The sequence below is a fragment of the Parus major genome, chromosome 9 (assembly GCF_001522545.3).
Source record: "Parus major isolate Abel chromosome 9, Parus_major1.1, whole genome shotgun sequence".
Classification (NCBI taxonomy): domain Eukaryota; kingdom Metazoa; phylum Chordata; class Aves; order Passeriformes; family Paridae; genus Parus; species Parus major.
In genome coordinates, this window is record NC_031778.1 from 2,893,537 (window position 1) to 2,919,716 (window position 26,180).

At 56.3% G+C, this 26,180-nt stretch overlaps 1 protein-coding gene across 4 annotated transcripts; it reads left to right on the forward strand.

Moving 5' to 3' along the window:
- Positions 1-1,485: 1,485 nt before the first annotated feature.
- Positions 1,486-26,180, forward strand: LOC107209031 (diacylglycerol kinase beta-like). Of its 4 annotated transcripts, none has more exons than XM_015638309.3 (25): positions 1,486-1,613; positions 6,525-6,781; positions 8,891-8,967; positions 9,876-9,972; positions 10,739-10,978; positions 11,695-11,865; positions 12,153-12,202; positions 12,773-12,847; positions 12,947-13,066; positions 13,936-14,053; positions 14,345-14,433; positions 14,787-14,903; positions 15,016-15,114; positions 15,265-15,378; positions 15,466-15,539; positions 15,659-15,733; positions 15,822-15,907; positions 16,115-16,204; positions 16,532-16,692; positions 17,663-17,727; positions 18,623-18,713; positions 21,349-21,550; positions 22,654-22,774; positions 22,858-22,918; positions 23,367-26,180. In XM_015638309.3, the coding sequence occupies exons 2-25, from the start codon at positions 6,715-6,717 to the stop codon at positions 23,463-23,465; spliced, it is 2,559 nt and encodes an 852-aa protein (XP_015493795.1). In that variant the 5' UTR covers positions 1,486-1,613; positions 6,525-6,714; the 3' UTR covers positions 23,466-26,180. The 4 variants fall into 4 exon arrangements, 3 of the variants coding, with proteins under 3 accessions (XP_015493795.1, XP_015493794.1, XP_033372678.1); XM_015638308.3 differs by having other exon boundaries at positions 1,487-1,613; positions 9,876-10,041; XR_001523395.3 differs by lacking the exon at positions 21,349-21,550 and having other exon boundaries at positions 9,876-10,041.

Sequence of the window (26,180 nt, forward strand, 5' to 3'; positions counted from 1 at the left end):
GGATGCAGACAGCAACAGGCCAGGAGACTTCTTCAGCCCCCATGTGCTTGACAAACTGTTGCCTCCATGCAATAGTTGATAAAACTCATTTATTATGAATTTCCTGCCCTGCCTTCCTCATGGTGGCTGGGCTTTCCCTACATCCCAGCCCTGCACTGTGCTCTGAGGCCATCCTCATCCTCATCCTGGTCCCCAACCCAATTCCCATCCCTGGGATGGAAAAGTAAGCCAGACAGGATGAGGACAGGGCTGGGACACTCAGGAGAGAGGAGATGTCACCTGCTTTGGCTCAGGGCTGTCACAGGTTACTGAGGGAGATGGCTGGCATGGGTGGGAGCAGGGAGCTCAGGGTCCCTCCCCACTGCTCTGGAATGTGAGACTTCTCTGTGCTTCATCAGAGACCAGCTGGTTCCTTGAAAGGATGCTCCTCTTTCCCAGGCACAGATGACAAGTGCCACCATCAAAAGTTAATGGTTGGACTCAGTCTTTAGAGGTCTTTTCCCTCCTAAATTATTCCATGATTCTGTCTTCCCTAAAACTGATGTGGCTCTGGGGACTCTGGGGAATCCCAGCCAAGAGCCCCAACCCATCTCTCCAGGGTCCCAGCCATAAGAGAGGGAGGGAAAGTGGATCTGGGGCTGGAGAGATCCCCCGTGTAGAGCAGGAACATCATCTAGGACCGGTGCACAGTCAGCTACAGCTGCAGAACCTGCTCCTGCTTCTCTTGAGCAAGTTCAGTCCCAGCTGTCAGTCCCCTTCTGCTTTTTTTTGAAGCTGGAGAACTACGTGCATGGTCACGTCTTTAATTAATATAAATATAGCTAAACATAAATAATAGACATGCCTGAAATAGTGTCACTCCCAAGCAGGCAGGCAGACGCGTCATGGAAAGAAAATAAAAACGCTTTTTATCTGTTTTGGCATTTTTTGTTTGTTTGTTTTCAGTGGTTTGTTCTGTTCCTGAGCAAAGAGCAACCTTTGCTATGGGTGAAACTGTTTGAAACAGAGACATCGAGGTGTAGGGGGAGGGAAGGCCCAAGGAAGAGTAAAATGGGGACCGGGATGGGGACAAGGATGGCATGAAGATATGGATGGGGACAGGGATGGGGACATGAAAGGGGATTGGAACACGAACGAGAACGCAGATGGGGAAGTGGGAGGGGATGGGGACAGGGATGGGGTTAAGGTTGGGGATGGAGACGGATGGCACGGGGACAAGGACGGTGAGCGGGGCAGAGTGTGTGGTCATAGGAAAGCGGGGAAAACCCTGCAGCTGTGGGGAGGTGGGAACTCATCATAAATGAGTTTCAGCGTAGAAACACGTCTCCCACCGCTCCCGCAGCTGGCTGCTCCCGCCCCGGTGCTCCCCGGCGCTGCCCCGGGCCCGGGGAGGGGCGGAGGCGCGGTCGGGGCCGCCGGGCTCTTCCTTCCAACTCCTCCTCCTCCTCATCGTCCTCCTCCCGGTGCCGGCGGAGGCGGGCGGAGCGGCGGGGCGGGCCGGGCCCGTTCGCATCCCCCCATCCCCGCCCGGAGCCGCCGGGCTGTGCAGCGCTCCCGGGCACCGCCAGCCGGAGCCGCCGAAGCGGCCGATGGCACCGCGCTGCTGCAGCCAAGTAAGGGGACAGCGGCGGGGGGGGAACGCGGGGCTGGGCGGGGATGCCTGGGGGTTCACCTCTTCCAGTCAGTGGGAAAACACCCCCCGATCCACGCGGGATCTCCCACCCCACAGGCGGGACAGGAGCCCGTCTGCTCCCCTCGGAGTCCGCGACCTTCTCCCGGGCCAGCCCTGACCCCTTCCCCAGCGGGTCGGGGAGCGCTGCGGGCTCTGGAGGACCGGGGCAGCGCTGAGGATGGGGAATCGGGGATCGCAGGCGTGCCTCCACTCCTGGGAAAAGCTTCCCGAAGGGTGGGAAAAGGAGAGGGCAGCATACCCTTGTCCCCAGCGTGAGGAGGATGGCAAGCAGCCCCTAAAGCAGCCCAGGGGGCTACACCACCTTCACTGGTGTCTCAGCATGTGTTGGTTCTCAGCCTGGCTATGAAACCACCCGTCCTTTGGCCGGGCAGAACAGCCCAATCCAGCTGTTCCTGTGTGTTGCCAAGCCGGAAAAGCTCGTTAAGTGTGTTTCTAGTTAAGTAAAAATTGCCGGGGTCGTTGGCTTTGGAATACGGGAGGACTGAGGCGGTACTCGGTGTGGCTGGTCTGTGAAAGGGGGCTGGATGTGACTTGTTGTGCAGGTTGTGTTGGGGAATGAAAGGGAAGAACGCATTTCAAAGCTACCAGGAAGCAGCGCTCCCTCACACAAGGTGTGGTTATAACCCACGGGACCCGTGACCACAGGGTTCCTGCAGAGACAGAGCCAGGGCTTCCGTCTGACAGGCTGGTGGGTGTCCTGAAGCCCTGGGCTTATAGGTGCAGGGTGGTGGAGGTGGGATGCTGAGGAGCATTCCGGTCCTTGGGCTGCAGGGCCAGCATTTGCTTCCCTGTCTGGTGTGGGAAAGGGTTTTTCCGTGTGACAAGGTCTGGTTTGAAAGGGTCTTGCTCTGAAGGTATCCTAGCTCAGATCCAGTCTGCTCCGAATTCAGCCAGCAAAATTATTCTCTAAAAATCCAGTAGTAAGTGAGGATTGGTGTCTCTGGGGTATGAGCCGAGCTCTCCTGGCCCTGGCAGGTGGAGGAGTTCCAAGGGAGGCTGTGCTGGGTCCCTGCTGTCACAAGGTTGAGCCAAGCTCTCCCAGCACCCATCTGAGAGTTGGTACAGCCACAAGCCAACCCTGAGGCTGGAGGGCTGGCTACAGCCACCCACCTGTGCCTGTGTCACTGTGGGGGAGAGCACGGATGCTCCGGGCATCCCTGCCAGCGCCTTTCATCGCCCTTGTGCCACGAGGGTGCTCAGTATCCAATCAAAGTTGGTGGGATGTCCATGGACAGTATGCCTTGCTCCGTGAGTGGTCAAAGGGTCAGGGGAAATGTCTAGACAGCAACAGGTTTGGAGAATGGAAAAAGCCGAGCCTGAGTGTCCTCTTGGGCTGGCAAAATGCAGGAAAGCGCCTTCTCCTGTTGCTGCAGAAAATAGTTTGAGCGTGACTTGGTTGGGGTTTGTTTGCTGCAGTGGGACAGGAGGGATTTATACTCCACCCACCGCCTCAGGGGCCTCTCCCCATCCAACACAAAAATAGGCTGATCTTTCCAAAAGATGATGGGGGAGGCCTGGAAAATGCCATTCCTGCAGGGACCTGCCCATGCTTCTGCCCCAGGAGATGCAGCACGTGACTGTGGCTTCTGCAGGCCTGGGCAGGGATGCAGGGAAGAGCCCAGCATCCTGCCGTGCTGTGTCCCTCTGCTGCCAGGGAGCCACAGCCTCTGCATGTGTGTGTGCACGCTCAGCAGGAGTGTTGCCTCCTCGTGCCACCTCCTGCAGCTCAAGGAGTTGATGTTTTTCCTTCCCAAAGGGCATCTGAAGCAGAAATCTCCTGCAGGGCATGTGCTGCAGCCCCATCCACGTGTTCCTGTGAAGCCAGTTGAGGCTGGAGGCACCTGGAAGCTGCCAACCCGTTGTCTCTGGTTTTCTGCCCCAGTGTGGACATTTAGGTCCCCATCAGCTGTGGTCCTGGGGGTCTGGGTGGCAGTGGAACAAGCCCTCCCAACCCCACAGTGACCCCCAGAGCACTGTGCTGTAGGATGGAGGAGCTGGGTCCTGACAGGGATGTCTGGCTGGAAAAACAACTCCTCTGCCATCCCATTGCTGCTTCCAGGAGTCCCCCATCCCTGAATACTGGTGGTGCCCACGGACAGCCCTTTCTTAGGGATATTGACACATTCCACTGCCTGTGGCTTGATCCTGCCACACATCCAGGCTCTGCTTCCCATTGCCCACGGCTAACTCCTGCGTGGCATTTCCCTTGTTGATGCATTTCAGGCCCTACATGGTTCAGCCCTGGCTCTCACAGAGCTGCACCCATCGATGCTCCCAGCAGCACCTCTGTCCTCACTGTGGCTGGCAGCACGTTCCCTGCAACTTCCCAAGAGCTCCAGCTCTACTAATTCCCCCGAGGAAGGTTTGGGCGGCTCCAAGGTGCCCCCAGTGTCCGTCCTTTGCCAGCCTCCCTGAGCCACGCCGGTGCCCAGGCCGGTGCCCAGGCGCACGGCAGGGAAGAGGGGCCATGTCCCAGTGAGCGCCTTCAGGCAGGGTAACCCGGTGTTATTTGTAACACTAGTAGGGAGCTATTTTTAGCGAGAGGCAAATTTGATTTAATAGAACATAATTTGCCGCTGACAATTCAGAGGGCGGCCAAACAAGGAGCAGCTGGATTCCTGAAGAGGATTTTTCCTGCCCTTCCTGAAATCCAAGGCTGATGTGCCAGAAGTGGCATGTGTTATTCTGGCAATTGCTGGGGGAAAGCTCCTTGGGATGGCCCATTTAGCTCTGCTTTACTTTCCTTTTGGTGCTTTGTGCTGCCCTGTCACCTGCCATTAAAAGAAATGAGGGATATTTTTGTTTCCCTCTCCTCTGTTGTGAGAGGGCTCCGTTCCCCCAGACTCCTTCAGGGAGCTGGAGCCAGACAAGTGCCCCCCTTTGCCTTTTCTTCTAGATAGTTTTGTAGTCTCAGTCTCTCCTTGGATAAGTTTAGGATAAAAAAGAGGTTCTGATCTGATCCTGGCTTGTTTGCCAGGAAACATGAAGTCTGTGTGTGTTCCTGGGTATTTCGTACAAACTGAGTTCTTCTGGACCAGCCTAGGGGGTACTTTGGGACAAACCCATCATCCAGGATAGGAGCAAACACCATGTTCTTGCTTGTGTTTTCATCAAGATGAAGATCCCCACAAAACCAGTGCCAGTGTGGGAAGACATTGGGTAGTTCTTCCTTCACCATACCACTGCTGTCTCCAGCCTGTCCCCAGTTGGTGGCATGGGGACAGAGAGCTGCTGGGATGGGCTGGGATAGTCACAGGCTGGAGATGTGTTGTCTTGGGGTTGCAGGGCCCCAGTGAGGGTGGGAAGGTGAGATTTTCCCCAGGATTGTATGTTGGCCCACCATGAGTGCCCTGGGACAGAGCTCCCTGTCCTGGCACTGCCATTGCTCAATCCCTGGGCAGGAACAGCGTCCTGTGGGTTCCCCAAGCCCCACAGCCCTTCAGGCAGCCTCAGAAAGCAGCCAAGAAGTCCCATGGAGGGGTGGAACAAGACCTCAGTGACTTTGTTCTCCTGGGGGTAAAGGCCTGAACAGGACTAAGGAGAGCTGTGACTTTCAGCTCTAGCAAATGCATAGCCAGGGTCTGGTGGGCTCCTCTCTTGGGGTACAGTCTCTCCTTGCAGCTGGAAAACCCTTTGGCAACCATCTGGGCAGGTGCTCAGCCCTGTGCTGTTTCCTCAGGAGTCACCATCCTCCCTACAGCCCCAAAGAGGGTTTGCTCCTTCCTCTGCCAACACCAGGCTTTGCTCACGGGACCACATCTCTTCCTGGAGCTTTCAGCAGCTGAACATAAAGCCAAAATAGCATTAGTACAGAAATGTGAGCAAAGTGCTGAGGATGAGGGGTTAAGTGACTGCTCCTGGTGCACCCCCATCATATGTGCATGTCCCTGGAGACTCTGAGTGGGGTTGGTGTGGCACGTGGGACCCGATGGCTCCCCAAAATTACTTGTTCATCTTAATCAAAATTGTTTTTCTGTGAATGGAAAGGTGCAGCTGCCTGGGGAATGTGGATGCTCCCCAAGCATCATCCCAAGTCCTGTGATCTCTTCCAGCTCATCCTTGCTCTGCTTTCTCCAGTCCATCAGCTCAGCCTGGTGGAAACTGGGAGCCAACATTTAGCAGGGAAACAACCCTAAAATGGAGATCAAACTTCTTGGAGAAAAACCACCTCCACCAAATGCTGCCCTTTGCTTGATGACCAATTCAGTTAAATGAAAAAATCTAATACATTTTGAAGGCTATAAATGGGTGGGCTGGAGAGGGCCCTTTGGTCAGGGGTTTTCTGTGGCACAGATTTTTCCCTTGCATCCAGTTTTGACTGCAGATTTTCATTTACAATGATTCTCTGGAAGTAAACACCAGCTTTGAAGGTGCAGGAGTAAGCTGGAAGTTTCTACTCTCTTGTATTCCCTGCCTCAGTTTTTGGATCTTCTTTAAATAATCGTGCTCTTCCTTCTGCTCCCCTTGCTGGGTTCCCCTGGGAAATGCTGGGGGTGACAAGTTCCTTTCCCTGCCCAAGGTGTTTGCTTGACCTCTGTCAGCCCCATCCTCTGGCCAGTGAGAGTTGTGGCTGCTGTGGGTGCCACCAGACTGTGGGAGCTTCCCCAGGGGCACCAAGCCCTGAGAACGCTCACACTGTGAGGTGCCCTGTGCTCTTCCTTTGTTCCACTGCAGCCCACACACTCTGTTCCCTGGAGCAGGGATGGGAGAGCACCCTGGCACCCCATTTCCAAGTGGGGAAATTCCCACAAACCCCCGCTACTGAAGGTGAATGTCCCCATGGCAGCAGGGCCATGTTGTTGACCCCCTCCTCTTTTTCTGTTCCTTCCAGGGAGAAAGGTGCTGACCAGATGCCCTGAAGCTCTGGGGCTGGCTTCTCACAGGCTCAGTGGTGTGATGGCAGCAGTGGGAGAGCCTCTGGTGGTCCTGGCCGTGCCGACGTGACCGAGCGCTCTCTGGGACCTGTGGCACCGAGCCTGGCACGGAGGCAGCGGCTGGTGCCGCGTCCCTGCTGCCTAAAGATGAGTGATGGCACGTGGATCTCGCTCAGCCCCACTGAGTTTGCCCAGCTCCAGCAGTACACGGACTGTGAGTACCCCGTGCGCCCTTCTGGGACCAGAAGAGCAGATTGAAAACTCCTGTTGATCTGTGCTGGACTGGTATCCTACCTTTCCTTAGTGTCCTCCTGGAAAACCTGGTGATTCCTTAGATTTTGGGTGGAGAGGCTGGAAAAGTCCCTGGCCTCTAACCCCAGCTGTTTGGGGTCCCCACACCTGCCTGCCCAGAAGGATTTAGCTGAGCTCCGGGGGCCGGACACGTGAGCACGGCTCAGTCCGTCTGAAGGCGGCTGGCTCCCACGTTCCTTAGCAGAGTGAAATGCCAACCAGGAAAGCAGACTGGCTTTTCCCAAACACTCGGAGCTGCTCCACAGCGTGCTTTGGGCTGCCAGCCCTCTGCAGTAATTTTCCTTAGTGCTTTTGCAGAGCAACGCTCTGCTGCAGCTCCTGCTGAGAAAAGGAGATTTGCAGCAGCACCGAAGGGGTCCTGGAGCTGGGAGAAGCTGGAGAGAGAGCCTGGGCAAAGGCCAGGGGTCCAAAACCAGGTCCTTGAGGTCCTGAGAGCTGGAATGTGGGTGTGCTTTTTGATGGAGTTGATGGAGAAGCGGTGCAGCCCATGGAGGGCTGCTGAGGGCAGGGCAGGGTGGGGCAGGAAAGCTGCAGGATGAAGGGAGAAGGAAGAAAGGGTGTACAGTGCTGTTCTGCAGAATTGGCACAACCCTGGGGTGAACAGGCTGGATGGGAGGTGGCTGAGAGGCAAAGGGGACACGGTGAGCTCTCTGAGGCCGTGCTTAGGGACACTGTACATCAAAAGGGTGAGGCTGGGGAGAAGTTCCTCATGTTCCCCAGTGGGGTCGTGCTCCTCCCCAGCAGACAGAGACCTCAGGCAGGGCAGCAGGCAGAGGTGTGTGTGTGCAGTATCTCATCTCTGGAGGATGATGGGCTTTGCTTTCCTGAATCCCAGACCATAAAACACCATCTGTAACGCTGGACTCAGAACACTGATGGCATCTCTGTTTTGTTAATCAAAGTGTGGCCAGCAAGGCTGCAGCATGGGCAGCTGCCTCCTCCCCTGTAGGATGTTCCCTGGGGAACAGGATTTGGGTATCCTGTGAGGAAGGCCAGGATCCCTCCCCTTGAGTGCCCCAGACATCCCAGACAGTTGTGGTCCACTGCCAAGTTCTGTCCCCAGGAGAGGGCTGGGGGGATCAGAGCCAGCACAGCCCCCACGTGGAGAGAGGATTTCACAGTAATTAACAAGGCTGCTGTGTCTGAGAACCTTTTAAATGCACACACCCAGAGATGTGTGTGAAGTTGAGGGATGAATGTTCACCCACCTTGATCTTTCTTTCTGCTTCTCCCTTTTTTATCTATTTTGAAAAGATGAATGTCCCTCCAGACACTCCAGCCCTAAGGACTCTCAGCCAGGGAAAGTCTTTACCACCTGTGTGGAAGTTTGCATGGACCAATCCAGTGATAGGACAAGAAGGAATGGCCACAAGCTACACTAGGGGAGATTCAGATTGGATATTCAGGCAAATTTCTTCCCCCAAAAGGGTAGTCAAGATGTGAAACAGGCTGTCCAGGGCAGTGGTGAAGTCAGCGTCCCTGGAGGTATTTAAAAGCCACGGAGATGTGAGACATTTCTATCTTACTGGTGAACACGATTGTGCTCATTAATGGTTGGACCTGATGATCTTAGAGAGCTTTTCCAGCCTAAATGATTACATGATTCTATGAATCCAGTTCTATTTCTTCTTCCTGGCACCTCCTGGAGATACCAGTGGGCAGCCTAAGGCATTCTCTGGGATGGCTGGCCCTGCAGGGGTGTGCTTAGCACACCAGAGCAGCTGGGACTGGAGTGTGCTCCATGCTTTCCTTGCTTTGCTCTGGGTCTGTGTTTATTTTCATGCTGGTAGGAGGAAGTGCTCTATATATGTAAAACTCCCAGGCCAGTTTTCCGTATCTGCCCTGCCCTCTGAATGTGGAAGGGGAAGCAGGGCGTGGGTGACCTCTTCCAGGCACAGAAGGATCCAGAAACTGTATATCCAGCAGATAAACCCCTCTGCACCATCCTGCTGGTGGATGATGAGGGCAGCCTGGTGGGGCCATGCTCAACAGGGCACCTTTGTCTCCCCAGACTCCACCAAGAAGCTCAAGGATGTTCTGGAGGAGTTCAATGGGGACGGCGTCCTCTCGAGGTACAACCCCGAACAGGTACGGCCCTGTGCCCACCACTGTCCCTCTGTGCTGCTGCCAGCTGCCAGCCCCCTGCAGGCTCCCCCAGCCCAGCTCCCCCAGCTGGAAGCAGCCTGGAGAAGGCAGGGCTGCCTGCCTGGCCCCCATCTCTCCCCATGGTTTTGCTCCCAGGACTTGATTCCCCGGCCATCCCTGGCCTGTGCCCACTGCATGGCCATCCCACCTCATCCTGCTGAGAGCTTTTTGGGGCATTGCCTTGCCAGTCAGAATCTGGGAGCAATTTACTCTCCCCCTAAAAGCAAATGACTTGGCCAGCATGGGGATGGGACAGCTCTGTGCCCTCTCACTCTCCTCCAAAGAAGGCTGGGATTATATTTTCCAAGCGGTGCTTCCAGAGGCATCTATTAGTGTGCCAGCAGGACAGAGCCTTTCCATGGGGGCTGTAATCAGTAGAATCAAGGCAAAATGAGAAAAATCAACGGGCTGAACACAGCAAGGAGAGGCTCAAAGGTACCCTGGTATTCCAGGGCACCACAGGACCCTCACTCCAGCTGGGGCCACAAAAGCCATTGAGAAGATGTTGTCCTCACACAGTGACAATGCCCAGCAGGGAAGGAGGAGTCACAGAGTCCTCAGGAGGAAGCTAGTCCCCATAGGGCTGAGGCTGGGCTGGAAGGTCCCACTGCTCTGCCCTTTCCTGCTGCTGTCCCTGCTCCCAGCACTGCTCACCTGGCTCAGCCTCACTGGCCCTGGGGATTTCTTGCCCTGCTGCCTCTGGGTCCCTTTAGGTTACCTCCAGCCATTGGGATTTGGTTTTGGGGAGGGCTCTGCAGCTGATGTACCCAGTGAGGGGGGCCCAGGGCATGAACTCTCATGGTGGCCTGGGGCACCTCCATCCTCCTCCTCCTCCTCTGTCCTCTCCCCAGCCCATCGACTATGAGGGCTTCTGCCTCTTCATGAAGACCTACCTGGAGGCAGATGTGCCCGAGGAGCTTTGCCAGCACCTCTTCACTTCCTTCAAGCGTAAGATATGCCAAGCCTCCCCTGAGAGCCAGCACCAGAGCCCTAGTGTGCCACAGCACAGCACTCTCGGTGAGCCAGCCCTGCCACCCAGCCAGGCACGCCACGGGAGTGTGGCACCATGGGCTTGCTCCCACGCTGCTCACAGGAGTGAGGGGTGGGGGGTGGCACCTGGAGGGCCTGATGCCACCCATTTGTCAGATGGGTTCCCAAGCCCTGTGCTGCTCCAGGCAGGGATTTCTCCAGGATGCAGTGGCAGATGCCCTTTAGCCAGAGTCACTCTGTGGCAGCAGCTCCAGGCAGGCTGAGGTGGCCTGTGCCTCTGTCACAGGTACTGGTGTAAGCACTCAGCTCCACCCAGAGCAGGCTGTGTCTGCCAGGCACCCAAGTCTGCCTCCCCCAGCCCTTCCTGGGTAGATTCATGGCTTGTGGAGACATCTGCTGAAAGGACTATAAATTGCAAGAGGAAAGGGAGAACCTCCTCCAGCTCTGGCTGCTGATGGAGGACCACATCCTCCCTGTCTGGTCCTGAGCACTGTGGTGTCCATCATCCAGGGGTGTGAGCACTGCTGGGAGCTCCTGGGCCAGGCAGGAGGGTGTGGTGCCCCTCAGGGAGCCCTGGGGCTGGGATGCCAGAGTGGAGAAGCGTGGGGCTAGCAGAGAAGACCCAGGGCAAGCACCCAGCCCCAGTTTCTGGAGGAACTTCCTGGAGGAAGGGGCACAGACACACCCTTGTGTCACACTGCCCTTGGGTACATCTGCTTTGCAGGGATCAATGGGAAAACCCTTCGGAGTGCTCTGGGACGACACACCCCCGAGCCCAAGAGCGGCCACAGCAACACAGCTGAGCCACAGCCAGCATCCCTCACCCTGGCATCAATCCCCAATGCCTCCCCCAGCTGGTCCAGATCATCCTCCCAGAAATCCACCACTGGCACCACCTCTGCTCACAACTCCTCAGGCTCTTCCAAGATCTCCTCCGGGTCTCTGCTCAGCCCTCAGTCACCAGGTGAGCTTGGCTGGGGCTCCACAGGGAGACAAAGGCAGTGACAAGTCCTCCCAGTTTCTGCTCAGGTCCCCAGCATGGTGGCAGTGACCTCCCAAACTTGCTGGGTTCCTGGCATCTCGACACCTTTGCTTGGCCAAACAGAAGCTACCAATCCCATCCCACAGAGCCCCCATCAGTCAATGCCTTAATTACCTGGCAGCATTTTGTAGGGAGGGGGAAATGGGCCCATGAGTCACAGCTGTGCCAGCCCCCGAGGAAGGGCCCCTCTGCCAGGACCATCCCTCCTGCTATTAGCACGGCCATCAGTGAGCATGGGCTGTCCTGGCACCCTGGCAAGCTGCCTTGCTGCCCACTGGGCTTCTCCCTCCTTCTGGCTTGGTGCTTGTTTCCAGCAGGACACGATTCTGTGGGCTCTTACTGCTCCACCCCGCCCATAGCTGCAGTGATGGAGGTGTGGGAGTCTGCACCCCGAGGACTGAGTGGCCTCAGTGTCCAGCCCTGTGCCTGTGATGGCACCAGCCCCACATCTTTGTGCCTCCAGCCCCAAGTGCCCTTTTAACGCCCATTCCTGTGTCCCTTCTGGGTCCCAGCCCTGGCCCTGAGGTGTCACTCGGTCCCACGCCGGATGGGTCCTTGCCCCAGAGTTCCCATGTCCCACCTGGTGACAATTCCTGGTCCAAAGTAATCCCTGTGTGTGGTCTCTTCCCTGCCCACAGGCACGAGGGGCATGGAGAAGAGGTTACCCTTCAGCCTGCGGAAAGGCCCCAGCTCCCTGAAAGCCACCCCACCTCCTCCTCCCACCCCCTTGGCCCAGGTGGTGCACCTGAAGGACATTGTCTGCTACCTGTCCCTGCTGGAGAGGGGACGAGCAGAAGACAAGCTGGAGTGTAAGTGTGACCCTGGGGCCATGCTGTGTGGAGAGTGGGACCAGGGACTCAGGGGGCTTTGCCCAACTGCAGGGCTGGATGCTCCTTGGGAAAACCACCCATCTTCCCCTTCTGCTCCTGCCTGTGTCTGGCCAAGGGGCCTTGATACTCCACAGCCCTGAGGTCACATCTCACCCTGTCTGAGCCAGCACAGTGCTGCTCCCAGCCTGAAGCTCCAGCAGCCTGGGGCACTCCAGGGTGCCCTGGGGCTGGGCTCTAATTATCAGCAGCTTCTCTCTTCCCTCCAGTTATGTTTCGCCTCTATGACACCGATGGAAACGGCCTTCTTGACAGCTCGGTGAGCCTCCCCTCGGGACAGAAATCAGGGGGTGCTCAGAGGGCTGGAAACACTGTTAGGGTGCCCACTGCCCTGGTGAGGTGCTCCAAAAAGGGGCAGGGATATGGGAAGGGAGGAGGAAAGCAGCAGCTGGATTGCAGAGTTGGGGATCACATGCATCCAGCAGGAGCAAGAAAAAAATCGACCCACCAAGAACTGTAGCTCTGCATCAGGTCATGGTATTTCTGGGAAGAAAAGAAATCATGCACAGCTCCTTGTCCTATTGATGTTTTCTCTTTGTTCTTTGGGTATTGCCCTTGAAATCCGTTGCAAATAAAATCTGGTTTATCAGAATAATTTTTCACAAAGAAAACCCCTTACAGATTTTCTTGCAGATTTTCAGGGTAGAAATTCAGATTTTCTTTTTGCCTGAAGAAAGAGGGAGCACCCATTGAGGACTGGGGTGTTCCCATGTGGATAGGGACTGGGGTAGCTATAGGCACTTGGGAATGTAGACCTTGGGGTTTTGGGGCTGTGCACTCTGCTCGTGCCTGGAGCTGTCTCTGACATCGGCCACTGCTTTGTGCTTAGGAGCTGGATCGAATCATCAACCAGATGGTGCACGTGGCCGAGTACCTGGAGTGGGACTCCACTGAGCTGAAGCCTGTGAGTGCTGGGGCTGGAGGCAGCTGGGGCAGCTGCAGGGGCTCTCAGCCAGAGCCCTGGCTGGCATCTCTGTGTCACCACATTTCGTCCCTCCCCCAGATCTTGAAGGCTATGATGGAGGAGATCGATTACAACCATGATGGGACTGTGACACTGGAGGAGTGGATCCGGGGTGGCATGACCACCATCCCCTTGCTGGTCCTTCTGGGGATGGAGACAGTGAGTGTCCCTGCAGGCACCTGCTCCAGCCTATCCAACAGACCACGCACTCCTATGGCACCACACAGCCCCACGCTGGCCCCCAGCCCCTGCTGACACCTCCACCCTGCCCCCTTCACCTCCCAAACCTTTCCAAGCTCATTTTTGAGCTGCAGTCACTCTGCCAGCTGCTGTGCCCAAGCAGGCTGGGCTTGCCCCTTGCTATCACAGCACACTTCAGTTCAATGAACATTTAATCAAAACCTGAGTACCTAAAATGGCATCTCCTCTTGTAGAGTGAGGTTTAAAGAGCAAAGGTGAGCTTGTTGGGACCCCCTTTTTTTCTTTGTCTTGTTTTTTAATCCTTTTGGCCTTCATTTCTTTCAAGTCCATCCCTGGCCATCAGGTAATAATTTGCAAGGAAAGATGGTTTTGCTTATGGTAACCATGGTTCCCTGGCAGAGGTGGGGTGGGGGACAGGCTTTCTGGCAGAAAAAAAAAAAATCAAGAAAGCAGGGAATTTTAACTGGCTCCTGCAAAGCACTCATACCATGAAGAGGTTTGTGCTTTTGTCACCCCATGGTGGCAGTGGCGGCCCCAAATGTGGAGTCACCTTGCTGTCAGCTGCCGAGATCCTCTCCGTGTCTGGGCGGTGCAAAGGCTCCGTGGGAGGTGGAGCTGGACATGGCCAGGGGGATGAGGTGGCAGGGATGCTCTGGGGAGCACCAAGGGAGAAGGGGAGGAGGGGGAGCCCATGATCCTGCTGGGAGCAAAGTCCCAGAAACACCATGGGGTTTTTAGGGGATGAAAAGTTGATAGAAATGATGGGCTGAGGGGACTCTTGGCAGCAGAGGAGTGACCCCCTGACCCTCCACTCTCCTTCCTTGCAGAACGTGAAAGATGATGGGCAACATGCCTGGAGGCTGAAGCACTTCAAGAAACCCGCCTACTGCAACTTCTGCCGCACCATGCTGCTGGGGGTCCGCAAGCAGGGTCTCTGCTGCTCCTGTGAGTCCTGGACCCTTGCCAGAATGCTGTACTCCCAGACTGGTGGCTCCTGCCACATCCAGTGGTGCCCTGGGGAGGGAGAACTGGTGCCTGTAAGTGCTGAGCCCTGTGGGTGCTGCAGGCTAAGTGGGGAGGGAGCAGCTCCCATGCTGAGGAGTGATGCCCTCTTCTCGGTGTCACTTGGGTTAGTGGTGCCCTGCTGGTGCTGGGGTTACAGCTGGACTCGAGGGTGTGACAGGGCTTTTCAAACCTAAATGATTCTGTGGCTCCATGATTTTTCTCTCTCACCAGTCTGCAAGTACACGGTCCATGAGAGGTGTGTGTCCAAAGACATTGCTTCCTGCATCAGCACCTATGTCAAATCCAAGAGAAACACAAGTGTGAGTAGGCAGCTGGTGCATTTCTGTGCCAGTGGGTGTCCAGGCCCCTTGGTCTCCTGCTCTGCTTCCCTACAGCTTCTTCCTCTGAGTTTTGCCTCTCACATCCTGGGCAGCTGCTCATGGGCATTCCCAGCATCCAAGGCCTTGTAGGATGCACCCCAGTCCCCAGGCACCCACATAACCCCCAGCTCCAAGATTTGCTGTGGCTCTGCACAGGGGCTGTGCAAGGGGCTGGATTGGACCAGCAGCATCCCTGCAGGACAAGCTTCCAAAATCCTGATGGACACCCTTGGCAGGAGGGAGATGCCTGCGGGTGAGTGGGTGCTGTGCCACAGTGTCCCCGTGCCTTGCAGGTAATGCAGCACACCTGGATCGAGGGCAATTCACCTGCCAAGTGTGACAGGTGTCACAAGAGCATCAAGTGCTACCAGGGCATCACTGGCCTGCACTGTGTCTGGTGCCAAGTCACGGTGAGTACCGGGGCTGGGGCACATCCACAGCACCTGCACGGCCAGCTCTGGGCTCCTGAACAGGAGAGGGCAGGTGTCCTCTGTTCCACATGCCTTCCTCCCACCCCTCCAGCTCCACAACAAGTGTGCCTCCCATGTGAAGCCAGAGTGTGATGGGGGCCCACTGCAGGACCACATCTTGCTCCCATCCTACATCTGCCCAGTTGTCCTGGTAAGTGTCCCCCTTGTCCTGGTAAGTGTCCCCCTCCTCACTGCCAGTGTTAAGGACCCAGCAGGGCATTGCTGAGGCTGCTCTGCCTCCCCTGGCTGCTGGCACTGCCTCTTGGGCAGTGTTGGGCATCCATGCCTCGGTTCCCCAAAGGACAGGCAGTCCCACTGCCGACGGTCGGAGAGTGACTCCCCTGCTAGCACCAGCCCCGAGGACAACCAGGGCTTCAAGTACAACTCCACCACAGTGGATGGGCAAGTGCTGCAGGTAGGTTCCTGCACCGGGCTGCAGGTGACCTCTGCCACTGACATCAGCAGCAGGCAGGAATTCACAGCTGCATTTTCTGCCCTGCAGATCAGCCCTCAGCCCGGGACACACCCACTCCTCGTGTTTGTGAACCCCAAGAGTGGAGGAAGGCAAGGGGAGAGGTAGCTGGGGTCCTGCCTGGGAATAGCTTCTTCTGGGCTTGGGGGCTGCTGGTCCCTCGGACATCACTCCTGGTGTGGGAATCACCTTCATGGCATTCTTCATGTCTGTCTGTTCCCAGGGTCCTGCGGAAGTTTCACTACCTGCTCAACCCACGCCAAGTGTACAACCTGGACCGCGGCGGGCCCATGCCAGGGTATGGAGTTTCTGCGGGTGATCCTCTGCCCCTTCCCACCGGGCCCTGCTGTCCCACATCACCCCTTGTCCCTCCTGGCTTTCTCCAGGCTGAACTTCTTTCGGGACACTCCAGATTTCCGTGTGCTGGCCTGCGGAGGGGACGGCACGGTGGGTTGGATCCTGGACTGCATAGGTGAGCAAGGGACAGCTGTGTTCCTGCAGAGCATCATCCACCTTCATCCTTGGTGATCTGCCAGAGATTCCCCATATCCCCCCAGTGACAGTGGGGTGGTGATCCTGCCAGCAGCATCATTCCAGGCTGCTGGTTGAGGAGGGACATGGAGAGGAGCAGGGAATGAGCCTTATCAGCCCCAAACTTCTCTTCTCCCTTGAACTGCAGATAAGGCAAACCTGGTGAAGCACCCACCGGTGGCCATCCTGCCCCTGGGAACGGGCAATGACCTCGCACGGTGCCTGCGCTGGGGAGGAGGTGAGGACAGGCGACATCGCCCAGGGGCTGGCTGGCCTTGGGAGCCCTTCAGTGTGGCCACCCCCAGGGCAGGGAGGACTCCTGGGGTGCAGTTCAGAGCTCAAGTGCCTCTAACTCCTTCCTAAAACTGTAGCTCTTAATTCTTTCCAAAAAGAGCAGCCACTGCTTTTTCTCTGCAGCCAAGTCCTGCCCAAGCTTTTCCATTTGGAGAGCCCTGCCATTAGCCCAAATCTCTGCCACTGCTATAAGAATGTGCCATAGCAGCAGCCCCTGGCTATGATATGGCTGTGCTCCCCTTGGTCCTCCTTCATCCTCTTTCCCTTCTAGGCTATGAAGGAGGCAACCTGATGAAGGTGCTGAAGGACATAGAGCACAGCACAGAGGTGATGCTGGACCGCTGGCACATAGACATCATCCCTACTGACAGGGAGGCCAACGGAGATCCCATCCCATCCACTATCATCAACAACTACTTCTCCATTGGGGTGGTGAGTCCCATGGGGCAGGAGTTGGTTTCTCCCTTCCTGTTCCTCCTTGCTCACACTCCCAACCTCCCTCCATCTCCTGGACTTTTTTTTTTCTGGTTTTATTGTCATTTGTAAAGGCAGCACCAAGATACATAAGCAGGCATGAGATCTCTATCTTCCCAATGGAAATGTTGCAAGAGCGAGTGTGAAAGGAGCTTGAACAGAATTCAGGGAAGTTTGGGATCCCAAAGACAAGGACACCCCACCTGCCAAGACATCAGCAAAGCTTTGCTTTGGTGTTTGGACCCATGTTCCCCCATGTTTTCCTGGCCTAGAGAGGTTAGGGAGCTTGGGGAGGGTGACAGCCCTGTGCCATGGGGGTTTCTCCCAGTGCTGGGGGTCAGTCCTGAGAGCCCGAGTGTTTTGGGGAAAGCCCTTCTCTTCCCAGGAGCTCACAGCATTTTTGTCCTGTGCCAGGGGTGCCACCATGGCATGGCTCACTCACCTGCAGCACTGCAGGATGCTTCTGGGTTCACAGAGGCTCCTGCTAATGCAGGTGGCATTTGGTGACAGCTTCTAAGTCAGCCTTAAACACCCCCACTCTGCATAAGCAGAGGTTGTGTTGAGTTTCAGGAGAGCTGCCATCCTGCCAGGGGAGCTGTCAGGGTGCAGGGTCTTGGGGTGTCCCCAGAACCCCACTGCTCCACTGGTTGCCTTTCCTCCCCTCTCATCATCCCCTCCATGCAGAGCCCCTGTGCTGAGGGAAGGAGGCCAAGTACACTAATTATGTCTCACCCAACAAGCTTTGGGAAGAGCTTGTCTGAGGGTCCCTCCATCACCTTGGACCATCAATGTCATCATCAATGACACCAACGTGTAATTGTGCCACAGGGACAAGCATGAAGAGCTGAGCACCCCACGGGGCACAGGGGGCACAAGGTGGGGATTCTGTTTCTCTGCTGTGCCACTGATGTCTCTGTGCCCCCCACAGGACGCCTCCATCGCCCACCGCTTTCACATCATGCGAGAAAAACACCCTGAGAAATTCAACAGCAGGTGAGGGCTTCCCAAGGGCCCCTCAAGAGCTGGGTGTGGGGGACTCCCTGCCACTGCTGTGCATCACACCAGGAGGGTTTGGTGTCCTTAGGGGACAGGCAGGGCACGAACCTGGTGTGGAGGGGGTCCAGGACCAGGCATGGTGGGGGTTTGGGAGGATTCTTCAAGTCCCGTGTGGTGCGTCAGGCTGTTTAAACTTGGCCACACACCCAGTTAGGTTCATTCATGCTTAATAATTAGTATGGAATTCCAGGACGGGCAGGAGCAGGCCAGGCAGGGAGGGCAGGGCAGACAGCAGGTCGCAGCTCGTTCCCACTGTGCTCAGGATGCATGGAAATGGCAGCAGGAGCTGTAGCCTGTGACCCTCATCCCCAGGTTTAGAAATACATGCTAGAAAAATCCCTGAGTGGGCCAGAGCATCTGGCTCTGCCCTCAAGCTCAGCTCCTCTTGGCTTCCAGCCTCTCACAGCTTACAGCTCCCCCTCAAAGCCTGGCTCAGCAGCTGATGCAGGGAATGTGTTGTGGTCAGGGGCTGCTTAGCAGGGTGCTGGGAGGCTGCTGAGGTGTGAAACATCCCCTCCATAGGGTGCCCTGTCTCTTTACAGCTCATCCCATGCCTGGGGAGCACCCAGCACCCCCATACTCCCCCTCTGATGGGTGTTGGAGCCAGGTCTGTTTGAGCAGATAGCCCCCCAACCCCCAGACACGAACCCGTCCCACCACACAGCTCCCTAGGGCCAGGATGCCCGTGGTCCCTCTCCACAATGGCTTGTGCCTCGTCCATGGCTCGTGTCCCCATCACAGCAGCTCCAGACAGTCTCTGGCAGCCCATGCTGCTGCTGACTGGGGCAAGAGGCTGTGTCAAGGGGGACACTGACACATCTCTGTACCCCAGGATGAAGAACAAGCTGTGGTACTTCGAGTTTGGGACATCAGAGACCTTTGCAGCCACTTGCAAGAAGCTTCATGACTATGTTGAGGTTGAGGTGGGTTTCCTGGGATGGTCCCTGGCTCTAGCCAGGGCACAAAGGCTTTCTGGAGCCGTTGCCCATGGATCCTTCAGCTGTCTGAGGGAGAGGGTGCCACCACCAAATGGCTGTGACCCCTCACGGTGGCTGGAGGTCATGGTGGCCCCTACTCCACCACACGGCACTTGCTACAAAGCCAGTCAGCTTCTGCCAGTGGGCAGAAGAATAACCCTGTATTCCCCACCTCCAGCTGCATTTGAGAGCATGCCTGGAACATTGTCCCTGTAAATTCTGCGCTGCTCCCAGCCCTCATTGGATGACATGGAAACAGCCTTTAATTAGAGCTGGGAGGAGGGCCCGTGGTTGCTAAGAGCGCTGTCACTTCTCTGCGCTGGGGATTTGGGCTGTAAACTTCCGTCTCTCTCTATTTCTGGATAATCCACCCTTTCATAACTTAGGCTGGAGGGTGAGGGGAGAAAAGAGCACTTGCTGCAAGAGGTGGTGGGAGTCAGAGCAGGTGGTGGGTGCAGGGTGCTGGTGCTGGGCAGGGAGCAGAGCTGGCCCTGCAATCATGTGGCCACAGGCAGAGGGATTTTGATGCCTGTTTCTATACAGGAAGTTTCTTCCCTTCCCAAAGGTTGGAGTGGGTAGCTGCACCCTTGGAAACTTGTGGGAAGGGGCAGGACCAGCATCACAACCGTCTCACCTCCTTCCCCATCCGTGCAGCCGTGTCCCAGGGTGGATAAAAGTCCATGTTTGTGGAACTGAATGCTGCTGGAGATGGGCATGAGGTGTCCCCCGTTCCTTCTCAGGGCGCTCCCCACCAAGTGTGTGTCCCCACCAGCTGAGCCCAGTGCCAAGAAAGCGTTAATCCCGCAGCATTTGAAGTTGAAAGCAGCCGCCTGTCCTCCCTCCAGCTCCCAGGCAACTGTCAGCCTTGCAGAGGAATAGCAGTTTTGTTTTGGAAATTGGCACTCGTTCCCCTTACAACTCCTGGAAATGAATTTGCTTTTTCCCCCAGCTGCAAATTTCTCCTTCCAGCCTCGCTGCCAGCACGCCGTCAGCTGCCCCTGCTCAAAGGGCCCATTGTAGCTCCCTGGCATGGACTGGGGAGGGCTCTGGGGGGAGAATGGCTCCTGTCCGCGGCTGTGGGCAGGCGTGGGTGGCTGTGGGCAGGAATGGGCTCCTGCAGCATCCCAGCATCCTGCACTCCTGGCAGCCAGCTCACTCCCATCCCACCGTGGCTGGCTTGGCACCCGCTGCCTCGCTGGCAGGTGGGAAAGGTGCCTGTGCTGGGGATGATGCTCGAGGTGTGTTGTCCATCCCACAAGGAATCAGAGCCCTCTGGCTTAGTATCACTGCTCAGAGCATTAAGGTCTTTTCTTTTCCTACAAATCACAATATCATTAAGGCGTATTGAGAACGAAAGGATTAACATCCTTTCCAAGCCTTGGAGAGACAGCTCTTCCCTCCCAAACCAGAAGATTCCTGCTTTTTTGCTTTCAATGTGAGGCTAAAAATAAGATCTCGCAGCACCAGGGAGGCAGAAGGGATCTGACACACTGAGGCGTTTGCTCGTGTGAGTGCCCAGCTCCACATATCCGGGCTTGGTGTCCTCAGCACAGACCAAGGGGGGGGTAAAAACAAGCTCTAGACCTTTGTTAAAGGAAAACAACCAGAACTGGAGCAACAGAAGGGCTTATTGGCCCATTTCATTCCTCTCAGCACAAGAAGCGAGGGCAGAGATGCTTTTGCATCACCAAAATGCAAGGAAAAGGCTGTGCTGGGATTTGCTGAAGCACAGAGTGGCAAGTAAAGAGCAGATTCCTCAAGGAAAATAGGAATGCTATATAGAAATTCAAGTTGGGTAGAAAAGTGGCTGCTTTCACCAGATGTATTTAGGAAGGGGATCCATGTCTGGGTAGCGTGAGAAGATCTGAAGTTAAGAAATCCATTTCCATGGCTGTTGCTTTCAATCCTGTGGGAAAGCTGCAGGCAATGGGTATTTTAACTTTTACAGGGAATTTTCAGCTAAGACAGTCCTGCTGCATGACAGCAAAGCTTGGGATGCCAGTTCTGTGTGCTGCACTGTGGTTTGCTCTCCAAAACCCAACATTTTTCCCTCTAACACCTTCCCCTAACTTCCTTCCAGCCTTATTTCTAGTTTCCAAATGGCACTTGAAGACAAACTGCTTTGAGCTACTTTTTGGGCAGCCAAACTTTCCAGTCCTTTGGAGTCAGTCTGGATAGGGACAGAGGGGAAAGCAGGTGTTGGAGCTCCTTGGGTGGAAGTTGCTTTAGGGTCAAGGTGATGTTGCCTCCCTTTTTTGGTCACAGCACAGAGTCTAGCCAAGGTTTTATGTGGTCCCCCAGGAATTTGCTTTTTTGAAACTGCCATTTTGGACCTGTAGTAAAACTCCTATGGAAACAGAGGGGAGAGAGCAGCACAAGGAGCACCAAGGAGTTGACAAAAGCTCTGGGAAAGTAAAGTGGGAGGGTATTTGCATCTCCAGCCACTCTGGAGCTGCCCGTGCCCCCTGGAGACCATCCAGCGTCACTCTGTGCTCAGGGACCCACGCTGCTTTGGTGGGGAGACGAGGGGAGCTCCGTGTGGTGGGGACAGCCCCCCTGACACCGCCCCTGTGCCTGGCAGTGTGACGGGACCCTGCTAGACCTGAGCACCACATCCCTGGAGGGCATCGCCGTCCTCAACATCCCCAGCATGTACGGGGGCTCCAACCTGTGGGGCGAGACCAAGAAGCAGCGTGGGTACAACCGGCTGGGCAAGAAGGTGCTGGAGAAGCCGCCTGGCACAGTGGTCACCGATGCCAAGGAGCTGAAGTTCTGTGTGCAGGGTGAGCAGAGGGCAATGGGAGAGTGCAGGGTCAGCACGGGGCTGGGCACTCACCAGCTCTGTAGCAACAGCACTGGAGGGGTTGTTATCAGCTCTGTCTTTTGGTGTGCTGGGGTGAGCCCAGAGTACGGCAGAGGAAGAGCTGGAACCCAACCGCAGAGCTGGCACCAAGGGCTTTTGTAAGGACCTTCCCAGGCTCCAGCACAGCGCTGCCAGGCTGGATGTGGGGTTTGGGAGCAGCAGGACCCACGCTGAGCCCAGCTGGTACCTCACACCCACTGGTGGGGACAGCCCAAAGTGCTGGCAGCGTTCCCCAGTGGGGAGTAGCGGGGTAGAAAGCAGCCAGCAAAATACGCCGGGTGCCTGGGTGTTTCACCCACCACCTCCCACAGCCTGGGGCTGGGTGGGAATCAGCCCCCTGTGATGTGGCTGCCAGAACAGCAGTGTCACATCCCAGATTGTCACTATCTGTCCCTTGCTGTGTGAGCTAGTGGCAGCAGGCAGTGGGAAGAGGGCTGGAGTGCCAGACAGTCCCAAAGGGGCTGCAGGGGACAGCAGGGTTGGTACCCTGGGGACATCCCCACTTGTGGGTGGGTAAGAGGGCATGGGAGGCTCAGAGGATTTCTCAGAGGTAGCAGGGGGTGTATGTGAGAGGGGACCCTGAAGCAGAGAGCTGTGCCATTGTCAGGTGTCCTCGCTGGTGGCCCAGAAGAGCAGGATGAGCTGTGAAAAAGGCAATACCCTGGGATTTGACCAGATATTCTGCCACACGTGCTGGCCTCTGGGGAGCTGCAGCATGCCAGGGTCCCAGGCAAGGGGTGTCATCATTTCATACACTGCAAACAAACAGTCCAAGGGCTGGTGGGGATCTGCTGCTGGCATCGTGTAGGTGCTGTTTCAGACCAGGAGTACTTTTGCTCCTTGGATAGCACCATTGCTCAGTGCTGGAAACACACAGCTTGGTGGTCTTGGGACACCAGGATAAATCCCCTCTGGATAAATCTGCTCAGGACAGCCAGCAGCCCTGTGTGCTGACCCTGAGGTTTCAAATGGGAGCAGAAGGCAGGGGGATGGGGGACCAGCTCAGATCCCTCTCTCTTGCAGACCTCAGCGACCATCTCCTGGAGGTGGTGGGGCTGGAAGGCGCCATGGAAATGGGGCAGATCTACACGGGGCTGAAGAGTGCAGGGAAGAGACTGGCCCAGTGTTCCTCTGTCATCATCAGGTATTTGTCCCCTTCACATCTGAGTGCTCGACCAGCAGCAAAACCTGACATCTGTGTCACCTTCTCTTCTCCGTGCCTTGCAGGACATCCAAGCTGCTGCCCATGCAGGTGGATGGGGAGCCCTGGATGCAGCCATCCTGCACCGTGAGTGCCCAAGGAGGGGGCAGGAAGCTGGGCTGGGGCTGGCAGGATGTCGGGATGGGGCAGCAGGGGCTGGCAGCACAGCAGGGTGGGACAGCTTGGCTCCTGGTGGCAAAGGAGGAGCTGTGCTCGCTGGTGAGTGGCCACAGAGCCCCACCAGCTGTGCCTCTGTGCCTGTGAGGGCCCTGGAGTCATGATATGCCCATTTCTTGATGGGTGGGCACGGCAGCATTCCCCCTGGGGGGAGCTGCAGGAGAGTCTCCTGCCATTTCTGCTCTTGCACAAAGGAGAAATCCTCTTCCCATCCCAGCACTACCTGGACATGATTCCAGAGATCTTCACCCTGGTGCTCCCAGCTCCACGGGGTCACTCCTGAGGGTCCTGGGGCTGGAGGGTGCCTGGGAGGGCTCAGGACCCTCTTACTGAGCTGGGGTTTTCTACTTCTTTTTAGGTCAAAATTACACATAAAAGCCAGGTGCCGATGCTGCTGGGCCCCCCCCAGAAGAGCAGCTTCTTTTTCCTGAGGAGGAGAAACCGAGCTCGGGATTAAAGCATCATCCCAGGATCCACAACCTGGAGGCACTCAGCATCCCAGCCACCTGCCTGATGCAGGGGTCCCCAAATCCCCATCCTGTGGTGGGGACACAAACACCCCTCCATGCCCAGTGGGGATTATTTATCCTGGGAAGGTCTTGCAGGCTCCTTCCTGATCACCAGAAGCATCCTCTCAAGTTGGGATGGAAGAAGGGGGAGAAGGGAGGCTGGCATGCCGTGAGCACATTTGCTGGAGCAGCACTAGGACTGGGAATTTTTTTCCCCCCTTTATTTAAATACCTTCCAGCCAAGGTGCCAGTGAATGTGCTCCTGAGGCAGTGCTAAGCTCCACTTATTTATTTATCATTCTCCTGAAGACCACTTGATGAGTCACTGCACTGGTTTTCTGTCCCCCAATCCTTGCAATGGGAGCAATTATTTATTTCCTTAGCCTAGAGAAGCCATCTCAGCCACTCACCTCTGTGCTGTGGGGTTCAAGAGAGATGCAAAGAACCACTGCTGCCAGCCCAGTGAGCCACGAGGTGGGACAGGCTGGGGACAGACAGTGCACAGGGACAAGCGTGGGGTGGATGGGAGGAGACTGTGTTTTTACAGGGAAAGGGAAAAAAAAAAAGGGATTTTGCAGGGAGCAGCCCAAGCTCTGGGCTTTGTGTCCATATTTATGTATTTATTTAGCAAACTTTAGACGAAAAAGGGACTCTGGAGGTCACCTTTTTAAGAGCCCAGGTTGGACACAGACATCACCTTCCTTCTCTGCTGGCTGTCTTCCATGACACCTCCTTCCACATGGACTTTTCCTCTCTCCTAAAGCCTGCCAGCCTGTGCTGGGGGCTGGAGAACCTGGGGACAGACATCCAGAAGCTTTTCTCACTTGGAAGTGTCCCCAACAATTTTACACATCTCCTGAGGTGCTCTGCCAGGCTGGTGCTTTCCCTGTGTGACAGCTGCTGCCTCTGACGCTCCTGGGCTGCAGGGAGTGACTGCACCTCGGTTTCTGTATGGCCAGCTCTCCCCACAACCCTCTCCAAATCCAAGGAGCCTCACAGAATCTGCTGTCCGCATGGCTTCTGGAGCCCATGGGGATGCACAGGTTTTGGTGGCATGGATGGACATATGGGGGATGCAGCTTCTCTCCAGAATGCACAGGGACCAGAAAACAGATGAATGCATGGAGTTTCTGATGGTCTGAATGTACTACCAGGAGCCAGGAGTTGGCAAGACTGGCCCATGGGAAGCACTGCTGGTTGCTTCTGCAGTCACCCCCTGCCTCCAGCAGTGGGCCTGCATGCAGGATACCACCACACCCTGAATCAGCCCTGCTTCCAGGCAGCTCCCTTGGGGCTAGTGGAGGCTCCTCTGCTGCTGGGAGCAGACTGGGAGCGGTGTGTGCCCCGTGGATGTCACCACAGGCAGGGAAACTGTTGCTTGTGTCCTTGCTACAGGGCTGGGACAAGTCACCCTGTCCTCCCCAGTTTCCCAGAGCCCACCCAGTCCCTCCTGATGCTGCAGGTCCCCATTCAATAGCATTCCCCTGGCAGAGGGTGCTGCCATCACTGTTCCAGAGTGAACAGTGAGCTGGAAGGGAACTGTTTGTGACCTGTGTACACAGGCATGTGCCACCAGCAGGGCATAAACCCACCCTCCTCCTCCTCCTCTTGTCCCCTAAGGTGTCCCCCAACAAACCCCAGGTCCCATGAACCAGCTGCCTCCATTTCCCCAGTCCATTGCCAATGGCAGCAGTGCCTCACGGCCCCACACTCAGGGAGGGTGGAAAAACCACCTCTGCCATCTCCAGAGCTTTGCCAGCAGGAGGGTGACAGGTTTGTTCCATGGGATGGCAGCACACAAGGTCAACAGATTTGGTTCCATTTCCCTGCCCACTCAGCCTCAATCCAGGGTTTTATCTCAGAGCCTGTATGGGATCAGCAGTGGTTTTCCTGCTCCTTGCCCCCGTCACAGTTTGCTGAGCTCTGGGCAAAGAGCAGCACTGGGGTCTCTGCTGTGGTTTGCTATCAGTGGTGGTGAAGCCAGGGGAGCAGGAGGGCATTGTGTCTGTGCCTGCATCTTTGGGTCTGGCAGTGCCAGAGCAGGTGAAATCCAGGGGTGAACACTCAGCCACATCCTGCAGGGCACAGGGAGCCCAGGGCCACTGCTTTGGGCCAGTGGGATGGTGATGGACCAGCACCATGCTGCCAGGCTCCAACCCAGACTGATGGCCAGGGAGATGATCCCTGCTACCTGTGCCAGGGGACCCAGCTCCAATCTGCTCCCACACTGCCAAAGGCATGGTTCAACAGGCCTGCCAGCTCCTGACCTCCTTTGTCTGATGGTGCAAAGGTCCCGAGCCCAAGAGGGACCCACAGAAGCTGGGACTTCAGCCCAGCTGTCCCTGGCTCCAGGCAGGAATAAGCCATGCAGCTGAGGGGCACTCAAGGCCTTGATCCCCCCCATTCCCCAGTGTCTCCCAGTTCATCCCAAGTGCATGGGATGGAACCAAATCCCCAAACAAGCCCTTAGGCACTGGTGCTAGTGCTGCACTGGGGGACCCCTGAGAGCTGGGGAATCCCAGTGCCACCGGAGCCTCAGCCTGCTACTCCCTCTGTGTGTGTAGCTGTGGTTGCCTGCATGGAATGGTGTCCGTAGCGTAGCACGTGTTGCCGTGTACACCTGGACTTCCGTGAGCTTGCCTCTAATAAAGATGCTAATTAAC